We start from the raw sequence: 11,177 nt of genomic DNA, 5'->3' as shown, positions 1-11,177 counted from the left end.
TCATGAAAACTCACAGACATGTCCATTCCATGATGAGGGAGCAAAGTAATGGAACTTTAGTGAAGCCAGTAAGTGAATCGCTTTATTTTTTTCATTAGATAGATTAATCAATGGAGCATTTATTAAGATCTTGCAGGCACTGTGTTAAGTGCTTGGGATACAAATACAAGCAAGTAAGATAGTCCTTATCCTCATGGAGCTTAAATTCTAGCTGGAGAAGAGAACACATAAAAAAGTTTCATTAGATAGAGTGGGGAAATGTCATGGAGAGGAGATTGAAGGAAGTTACAATGAATAGAAATCTTCACAGGAAAGTAAGTACCTGTGGATAATGAAGGGTAAGGACTGGAGAAAGGAGAGCCAGGGATGGAGTCCAAGTTTTAGTTGGGGTAGAGATACTGAAATAAAGTCCTAACAGCAATGCAAACCAGTCTTATAAAATTAGAGATATTTCATAGGAGACAGAGCTGGAAAGAACTTTAGAGATCATCTAACAAATATCACCACCTGTCATCTAAATAAATACTCTTATTTTTCTTGCTTTGTTAAAAAAAAAATGCAGGAGAATGAGACCAGTAGACTTACATATGACTTGATAAATTCTTCAGGCTTAGTTACAGAGCTGTGTTTTCAGCTCACTTTTATTTTCCATGTCTATTCAATCATACGTTATCCAAAGATTATCTTGAAGAAAAAGATATCACTGGTTTTGCTCTATCTGTATTAATAATAGTTAGACTAACACTAGGCACAGTGGACATGATTATTACATTCATTGTATATTTAAAAAGGGATCTAGAATGAAATTATTTTGAAGGAATTCAGATTTGAAGAAAATTTGCCTGATTTCATCAACAACAGTTTTCTGTTAGAAATTTAAAAGGGCAGTTAAGAATTTATTATAGTGATGAGGGTCTGGATTAGGGTAGTAGTTATGAAAACTCAGAGAATATGGTAGATGAGTATTCCTTTTCAATCAGGAATTCTTCAAAATACTACAAACCTTAAGTGTGTATAAATTTCAAAAATGAAAAAAAATCAATTGGTTAACTAAATCAGAGTCCATTTACTGGCATGGATAAAGATTAATTTATCTAAATGTAAGAGTTTTAAAAGGGAGAAAAACAAGTATTTGCTAAGGGCTTCAGGTAGCTAAGTGTTACAGTAGGCTTGGAATTGATAAGATCTAGATTTAGGGAACCAAAATGAGATTAAGGTTTCTGGTTGTCAGGGAGTTAAATGATAAGGTCTAGTGGCAGGTTTGGGGTTTAGAGAACCAAAGGAGAGGTGGCTCCCCTGCAATCCCTTGGGATTCGGCACAAGGGTAGGGAGTTTTGGGGACTCCCTTCTGCCGGCACAGAGGTTCACTGTAAAGGAATTTACAGACCCGAAAACCTAGATTGATAAAAGAGGTTTATTATGGGAATTGAGAAGTCAGGTTAGAAATCTCAACAGAGAGGCATAAAGTCTAGTTAGGGAAACAGGTGAGAGTAAAGAGAGGGTGACATTGGAAAAGAATATTCCTGTGGACAGAGGCTCCTTGGCATAGCTGGCATGTTTGAAACCTTTGCAAGCAGAGGATTTTAGATTGGCTCTTTTATAATAGGAGCCTGAGCTAAATTTAAATAGAATTCAAAATGAGTTTTAGGACTAAACTGACCCCACCTAGATAATTAGGTTTGTCCCTGGGGGTGGGGTCCCTCACAGAGGCAGAGTTGAAGGAGATTTTCTACTTCAAGGATTTTTAGTGTTTCCAGGTTTCCTCTTCAGAATAAGAAAGACTTATCTTTGTGAATTCAAATGCAGCTTCAAATACTTACTAGCTTTATGATTCTAGATAAGTCACTTATACCTGTTTGCCTCAGTTTCATCTATAAAATGAGTTACAGAAGGAAATGGCAAACCACTCTAAAATCTTTGCCAAGAAAACCCCAAACAGGGTCAACAAAGACATGACTGAGAAATGACTGAGTTAACAAACATAATCTCATTGGATCCTCACAACCACCATGGAAGGTGGTTTTACAGCAAATGCTCTAGCTCCTCTGACTCCAAATCCAGTCCTTTCCATTGCAACACACAATAGTTAATCATTCTATTATGCTTTAAGTATCACCAAGTACTCTCTTCACAACATTTTGAGGTGGGTAGGGTAGTATTAGCTCCATTTTACAGATGTAGAAAACTAAGTTCATCAGGGCACATGCATCTTGTTAAAAGTTGCAGGGACAGGGCTCTGTTCCAGATCTCCTGACTTTAAATCCATAGTTCTTTTTAGGCCTGAGCTACCTCTCTTTACCTGCTCTACATGTGCTATCATAGAAAAGTAGGGCTGGAGGAACTCTCAACAATTCATTTGTATATCAAGTCAAATTATCTCACATAGACAAAACGTAGCCTACTTTTAATGACTCCAAAAAAAAAAAAAAAATCCATAAACTCAACAATGACCCTTTTGTCAGAGAGCCTTCTTTTTATCTGTCTCTTCCTGAGAGGAAATCCTACCTGCTCCTGGACAAAGGATAGGGTTGGACTCATTATAAAATTAGGGACATCTCAGGTTAAGTCTTCAGGTCTTTAAATAACCAACTCCAAATTACAGATGAGGATAATACAGAAGATCACTACTCTGCACATATCCATATCCATATATCAACCTTAGTCTCTCCCATAGAAGGGATAAGTGGTGTGTACCATACCTAGCCTTCCTTTATGTTTTGTTAAATTTTTAGAAGTAACAAAATTCTATTTCATATGTATATATATATATGTATATATATATATATACATATATATATATGTACATGTATGTATGTATGTATGTATATGTTGATGAGTTACTAAAGCTTAGGAATTCTGAGTTGCCAGAGTGCTAAAGCTGATAAGGCATTTGGACTGAGTCCAGAATCAGTAAGATGAGCTCCTATAAAGGAGGGGGTGGGCATTCCTTAAAGGCATCAAGGTACTTAAAGGCAAACTGGCCCAGACCAAGCATGTCACTGAACAATTTGTTGAGAACAAAACATTAATGTTTTGGAGCATCATAAATGTTTTTATTTTTAATATATTTTTACAAATCTCATTTAAAAAGACCTCTAGCTTTTCCAAAATACTTTTATACTTCTCTGCTTCTTATACTTGGAAACTCATTTGTAATTTGTTTTTGTGTAAAACAAATTTAAGACATCAAGGTTCCATCTCCAAGTTTTCCACTCCTACTTTGCAGAATTTGTTAACTGTATCACCCTATTATAGGCATTTTAGAATTGGGCCAACACTTTTATTTTGTTGATCTAAAAGCTGAGGCCTAGAGTTAAAGTGGCTCTTTAAAAGTCCAGAAAAGTTTACTAATTATGACATTAAACTACTAGAAAAAGTGAAATCATTGCACTAGAACAAAGGATAGACCTCACAGATGGAAAACTCCAAGTTTAAGACACTAGTGATTGAAAATCATTGTTCCTTTCCCCCTAGTAATGTCACAGTCCAGATAAAGTGTAGAGCAATTTCTTTTTTATGTAATTATGAAATGAATAGAATTCATTAAAATTAAGTATATGCTATGTATAAGACATGTCATGAATAATGTAAAGGTGAAAAGAATGGCATAGACCCCATCAATGTTTTTTTGGCCACTAGAAGAATGAAGATGCATTCATACACATAAACTGAATAAATATAAGGTAGAATGTGATAGAGACAAGGAGAGAACTAGGCAAAAGTGCTGTAGAAAAAATTTAGGAAAATATATAATACAGACTAAATTGTCACTTAGATAGCTTTAGGTTAGGGCTTTTCACTTTGAAAGTATTAGGGTCTGCTTTGCTTCAGGTTATTCTTGTGGCATTGTAAAATTGGTGCTAAACAACTTAGTGAAACTAAGGAGTAGCCTGGGGTTTCACACTGTAGCCTAATAAATCAAATTATCCCTCCTGAATTTTCCCCAGGGTATGCTTTCTAAACCAATATAAAATTTCCAAGGCAAATTTTAAGAGAAAAACAGAGATATTTTTGACTACCAGTAAAAATATTTTATATTTTAGTTAGCTATATCATTGGTTCCTGGTAAAATTTGGACCTGGGTGAATTCCTACTTCTGACATTCACTAATTGTCATTCACAATGTCTCTGAAATCCATTTTCTCTCTAAAATGAGGACCATACATATATCAACTCTCTCAGAAGGCTGTTTTAAAGTATTTTGGAGATAACATGTAAACTCTGCACAACTTAAAAATGTTGCATCAATGTAAATTGTTATTCATTTAATAACTGAATTCTGTTTTTCTTTGAATCAGTCCGACCCCAATAAAACATCTGAATATTGCTAACATTGAAAAAAATAACATTAGCCTTTGTGAAACAGATTACTTAAAAGAATTTATTTTGATAGGAATATTATCTTCTATGAGTACAAGGGGTTAATTTCTCAAACAATGAAGGACAAAGCTGGAGGTGATCTTGAAAAGATAACATACAGTATTTTGAAATCTCAGAAAAGTATTGGTAGATTGGTAATATATTTCTTGAACCAAACTCTGATGGTATAAGTAAATTTTAGGAGATAAAATTATGTATTTAATGTTATTTTATTTTTTGTGAAAGGACTCTAACAGAAGCAAATGTCTGTTTTCATACATCCATTAAGAAATTATTAAACTGAAATGCAAAAACGTACTAAAATAGATTCTTAGGAAAAATGATTTTCCACTAAAAACAAACGCAAAACAATATTCAAATAAATTCAACATGATTATGATACCTTAAAGTAAAATTAGAGCATTATAATTTCCAGTGTCTTGTTTGGCACAAATACTAATATATCTCAAAACTTCACAAAAACAAAAACATCACTGTGTTTACTAAAACCAAGTAGTACAACGGGTAAGTTCCTAAAGTTCAAATAATTATTAACATCAGAAAAACCTAATTCCAATATAAATTCTATACCAAATACCCTGAACTGTTCATGCTGGTCTGGGAAAAGTACTTGTTGTTGTTGTTCCCAGCATAGTCTACAATGAACAAATATCATAAAATTAATTTGTATACCTATGTGTCAGTTTTCCATAGAATTGGACAGCTCTTTTAGAATAGATTTCACATTTAGCATGGTGCATGCACATTTTTTTCTTCACAATTTAGATGTAAATGGAAAACCTTCATACATATCCGATTTTAATTTTATCCAATCATTAATTTTCTGTAGAGTTGTTTTTTCTTGAGTTAATATTTTTACGAGTTTTTTCATTTTTTCCTCATTTCTTTCTAAATATTGAATCCCTTCCAATTGTAAGAAGTCAAGCTTTTCATTTCGATTTTCATCCAGAGGTATGTTTTCACGCATTACTGGGTTGATTCTAAAATAAGTGTCGGGAGGTAAAAAGCCATCAAGCATTATATGGACTTCTGTTTAAAAATAAAAAGAAATAACAATTAAAAATTTTACCTTTACTTTCTGATCTGTAAAGTTCTGCTTACTTCACCATTCATATTTCCCCCCCAACTTATTTTTTCCAATTATAAATACCATCAGAAAGGACTCTTAATATTTTCTTTTTTTTTTTTAAACAGTAATTATTTTCAATTATGTATAAGATAAATTTAGAGAAGCAAACACTAGAGTGATAAAATGAGCTAGGTTGCAAACTGGAAATTCATGACATTTTAATTCCAGATTGCTCTATAACATTATTAAATCAGCAGGCATTTGTATAATCTGTCCCTCACATCCAAAATGCATTAAAATCTCAGCATAATTGCTGACCCTCACTACTCTGTGCAATCCTTTCATCCATATTTCTCTCAGGTATTAATCTATCAACAAGTATTTGCTTAAATGCCTACTATGTACCAGGCAGTGTGACAGCACAAAGAATACAAAGAATGGAATAATCCCGAGTATTGTCTGTTAAATGAGACAATACATACATATGTTAGGAGTTGTAGAACAAGGCACTAGTTTGGAAAAGGTCAAGGAAATAATTGTTTTGAACATGTAAAGTTTAGAATGCCTAATTTAGACATCCAGTTTGAGATGCCCATTAGATAACTGATAACATAGAATTTAAGCACAGGAAAAAAGACTAGGGCTGGATAGAGAGATGTGTAGGTAAACCCACAGAAGGAAATCAGGTCATGGAAAAAAAAACAACATAAGCCTTATTATTAGTAAGAATCTTCAAATATCTCTCAAGCCCTCTGACATCTCCTATGCTCCCCCTCTTCCTTTTCTACTTTGCATTTTATTTAATTTTTATTTATTTTTTTTTTTTGGTGAGGTTTATAATATCATCAGCTTAAGAAACTCTCCATAAAGACACTCCCGATTTGTAACCTGTAGTAAGAGAATGATCTGGATCACTGAGAGATTGACTTACCTAAAAGTCATAAAGCTAGTTTATGTCAGAATCAGAACATGAACAAAATAAATACAGAAAATTATATGCACTAACCTTCTGTATCAGTAGCACTGCTGATAACAGCTGACAGTTTACTTCTCAGGCTTGTCGATGTTAAATTGCTCCTCACATCACCTTCATAACGCCCAGTGCCCAAGGATACTATACACTGTAATGGGGTATCTGGCCAAAGACACTTACATTCATGCATTGCTAAAGCTGAAGGATTATTCAAAAGCAAGCCTCCATCCTGAAAGTTAATAATTTGAAACAAAACATGTTTGAGAAAATAAAACTTACATATTAACAAATAAAATAATTAAAAAACATAACAGCAAAAATGTCTTTAAAATATTCTGAAATAAGATTGAGCAGGCTGTTACATCATAAATGGAACCTATCAAGTACAGTGTTTTGAAGGAAAAATTATTTGCATAATTCTAAGAATTTCTCTGTTGGCCTCTCTTTTTCAAACACTACAGATGCAACAGAAAGATAAGTGATGAGAAAATTTACTGGCCTGATGAGTATGTTTCTTATTAGGCTTTCATTTCTATTTACAAAAGCTCTTTGAACTAATCCTGGAGCACTCTCAATATTTTGTTCAAACTATTGAAATGAAAAGAATTACTTTTAAAAGGCACATTTTAATAGTCATTTTAGATTCTACACAAGATTAACTAACAGAAAAGTAAGGTTATCCTAACAAATAAAGCATTTTTCCCTCATAAAACTGCTTCTAAATAAAAATTTTGTTTAATTGCATATTTTCAATTTTTCACACCCAATGATGCATAACAAACCACAAGTAGGCAAAAGCATTTCATTTTACATTATTTATTAGGCACTGAAACAAAATTAAACATGTTATGGTGGGTTTTTTTTTTTTTTTGGCTGAAAAATTTCTTTAGTCTAGAGAGCTTCCCAATGAATTAACTCCTACCAATGGAGTCTTTTTCAATTTCTTGAATGAACATCTCTCCCTATATTTTTATATAAGGTGTTCATTATCAGTAACTCATTGAATCCCACTAAATCAGTCTATCAAAAAATGTTTATTAAGCATCTACTATGTGCCAAGCATTGTGCCAAGTGTTGAGTATATAGCACAAACAAACAAACAAAACCCACAAGGGAAGATATGTAAACAACTATGTACAAACAAGCTACATAAAAGATAAACTGCAACTAAATCAACTGAGAAAAAGATACTAGAATTAATGGAAAATTAGAAAAGACTTCTTATAGAAGATGGTAGTTTAGCTGGGACCTAAAAGAAGACAGAGAAAGGAAGAAATGGAGACTATTACAGATATGGAAGATAGTCGATGAAAATATCCAGATTTGGAAGATGGGAATGTATTGTTCTAGGAATAGACAGTGAATCTATTAAGATTTACAAAGACTGGCTATAAAGGGCTCTAGAATTCATAGGATTTCATCTACCTCATGGAATTGATACAGTTCTGTGTCTTATAGTTGTGTCTGATTGTCTGAGAACATTGAGAAGTTATGAGACTTTCTCAGTTAATATGTGTCAGTAGGGCTTAATTACAAGTTGTTTCAACTCTGAAGCTAGATCCTAGTCTATTATGTCATGCTGATATGAAAAGAAGAGGAATAGGTGTCATTCAATGAAAGAGTGCTGTAGTACCATTTCATTTTATTTTTGTGGTCCTACTGCCCAGCATGTGAATGTTTGCAGACTAATTCATAAACTCAAAGACTTTTAGAGCAAATCTTGCTTCTTTTACCAATGAGGAAACTGAAGACAAGATAAAAGGGAATTTAATCAGTCACATATTAGTAGATGGCATGGCCAGGATCCAAACCAAGTTCTCTTAATTAGAGCAATAAGCCAAATCTAATAAGATAAAAGTCAAATATATTTTAACATGTTTAACATGTAATGGATTGCTTGCCATCTAGGTGAGGGGATAGAGGGAAGGAGGAGAAAATCTGAAACGCAAGGTTATGGAAGGCTCAATATTGTCAAATTATCCGTGCATATATTGTGAAAATAAAAAGCTTTAAAAAAAGATAAAAGTCAAGTCCTACATTTGTTTTAAAAATATTAATTTCATGAGACAGAAGAGGGAAATTAGATAATTATTCAAATGAAAATGAGTTTGAGGTTTGAATAGATCACAAACTAAATCTGAATCACCAATCTAACATAACAGCTAATAAACTACTGTAATTTTAGGCTATATTAAGAGAGAAGCATGGTACTAGGAACTATGTCTGGCAAAGAGATCACTCAAGATTTAAATAATAAAAATAGCTAGCTTTTTATTATGCTTTAAGGTTTGCAAAACACTATACATGTTATCTCATATTATCCTCAAAAAACACCCTGTGAAACATTGTTATTATCTCCAATTTACAGATGAGACTAAATGTAAAAATCCCCTTGATGTCACATTTTTCAAGTAGTCATCTAGCTTTTGTTCATAAATAAATATTCTATCTCTCAAGGTAATCCATTCCCCTTTAGAATGGGGGGAATGTTTTCCTTACAACCAGATGAAAGTTACCTCTGCATCTGCTATCCATGACCACTAATCATATCCTGTGGGACCAGAGATAACAAGCATAGTACTAAATATTCCCAGTATCTTTAATTTTATATACTATGAACCTAAGAGCCTTTACCAACCTGGACATTCTTTCTTAAGTACCCTCTCAATGTCCTTCTTAAAATGAGGTATCCAGAACTCAATATAGTCATCCAAATGTGTCGTTAAAAGGACAATGTAATTAATAATCATTTCCTATTTTCTAGTCACTTAATATATTATTTAAGTAAATCTATAGTGTTATTCTTCACATGTACCCATCTCTCTGTGGACATGTACTCACCTTTCTAAATGATTTGTACTGTTTATTTGGAAAATGAAAAAGGTGCATACTTTCAAGAATATTTACTAAACTGACATCTCTATTGCTCCTCTTTTCACCAACACATTATTTTACATATCTTTCCTTGTGAGCTTGTAATCAATCTTCTATTTTCCTTTCAGATAGTTCCTTTCGCTTTTAAAAGCTGTCTTTTTCTGATTCTCTCATTTTATTAGATTTTTTTTCTTTGTCCCATTTCTACTGGATAGATTCTCTTCCTTTCCTTTCTACATAGGAGTTACTTCTTTTGTTTTTGTACATGGATTTGTCTGCTTTCTGTACCATGTTACATTGCTTAGTGTGCCGTTTTGCTGGAAACAGTAAACTTTTGAGATCTCAGTTTTAAAAACTAGAATTCCATGAATTTCAGCAAACTTTACTTTCCTTCAGGTAAGAAGGTGGCACAGCATGGGATGGCCCACTGGCCCACAGGCAAATCAAGAATCCCAAAGAAGAATTTTCTCAATAGGCAAATTCAGAACATGCTTTCTTCAAAAGTTCCTTTTCCTTGTTCCTAATCTCTGAGCTGACTGAAAATATTCCAAGTTATTTACTAAATGCTTAAAAAAGTTAATTTACTAAATTAAAAAGACACAGGGAGATGTAACTTAACCAGGATACCATACATTTATTGAAGTCATGCTACTTTGATTCTATTTATTTTGTTTTGTTTCACAAGGCAACTGAGGTTTAGTGACTTGCAAGGGTTATACATCTAGGAAATGTTAAGTGTCTGAGGCCACATTTGAACTCAGGTCCTCCTGACTCCAGAGCTGATGCTCTATCTACTGCACCACCTAGCTGCTCCCCCCTTTGGTTTTATATAATGCTTTTCCCGCTCTAAAACATCTGAATGCTTTCACTTACTCCTGCATCCTTATAACAACTAAATCATCATTTTAACCAAATAAAAAAGACCAAAAGAGCATGAATATGAAATAGCTAAAGGTCCCTTGATTTCTAGTACACGTGATTAAAAGATAATGTGGCCCAATGGGACATGCACACGACAGGGAGTAACATGATCTGAGCTTTAGTTCCAGTTTTGTTACTAATTAGTTATATGACACTCAACAAATCACTTAAAACTCATCAAACTGAAGTTTCCTCATCTCTAAAAAATTCCTTAGAAGCCTACTTTGGGAAGCAGTCTAGAGATATGAGAATAGGATTAGAAATTTGGAAAACTAGTTTTAACTTTGAAACTAATTTATTATATGGCCTTGGAAGTCACTTTTGCTTCTTGAGGTTTTGTCTCCCCATCTGTAAAATAGTGGGGCTATACAAGATTGGCTCTAGCATCCCTTCTAGCTCTAAGATTCTTTAGTTTCATACTCCTTTCATTAGATTATGCTTCTTTTTCAAAATTATTCTTTTCTGTCATGCTTCTGCTTTTACACCCTTAATCAATTCTGTATTTTAACATTCTGGTATGGATGGTATGGATTCATAATGTATAAATGTATAATACATAATTTTATAAGTTACTTTGGCAATCTAGAAGTGAGCTAAGTTTGAAAAGTGTTTCCTAGTAAAGGACCACAGGAGACCTATATAAAGATTGATTCATTATTATTGTTGCTCATTTTTAAAGTTCTTGAAGAAATTTATATTATTTGGTAAGTACATTTTGCTTATTCAATATGCTTATGATAAAAGATCAGTCCCTTTCCAAATAATAAAAAGTTCCAAATTACTGGAATATGGATAGGTAAGATATTCTTACATTTAAGTATTTTATTTTCTAATTAACACAATCAAACTGTATTAAATAACCATATGACTAAGGAAGGTGAATTGTAAAATCAGTTTCTTACTTAAAGTTATTGACATAACTTTAAAAATGAATATTTCAAGTCTAAAAGATTGCTTCAG

The 11,177-nt window shown here is 33.0% G+C and overlaps 1 protein-coding gene across 7 annotated transcripts in view; it reads right to left on the bottom strand.

Moving 5' to 3' along the window:
* Window positions 1-4,354: 4,354 nt before the first annotated feature.
* PNPLA8 (patatin like domain 8, phospholipase A2) overlaps window positions 4,355-11,177 on the bottom strand; it is a 50,407-nt gene continuing 43,584 nt past the window's right edge. For all 7 annotated transcript variants that reach the window (XM_074268302.1, XM_074268301.1, XM_074268298.1 and 4 more), the window contains exons 9-10: window positions 6,456-6,651; window positions 4,355-5,409 (exon numbers count right to left, since the gene is read on the bottom strand). In XM_074268302.1, coding sequence (XP_074124403.1) covers window positions 5,135-5,409; window positions 6,456-6,651 — 471 coding nt within the window. In that variant the 3' untranslated portion in view covers window positions 4,355-5,134. The remainder of the gene's footprint in view (window positions 5,410-6,455; window positions 6,652-11,177) is intronic.

This window comes from Sminthopsis crassicaudata, chromosome 5 (genome assembly GCF_048593235.1).
Source record: "Sminthopsis crassicaudata isolate SCR6 chromosome 5, ASM4859323v1, whole genome shotgun sequence".
Lineage (NCBI taxonomy): Eukaryota > Metazoa > Chordata > Mammalia > Dasyuromorphia > Dasyuridae > Sminthopsis > Sminthopsis crassicaudata.
This window is presented reverse-complemented; position numbering and strand designations above follow the sequence as displayed.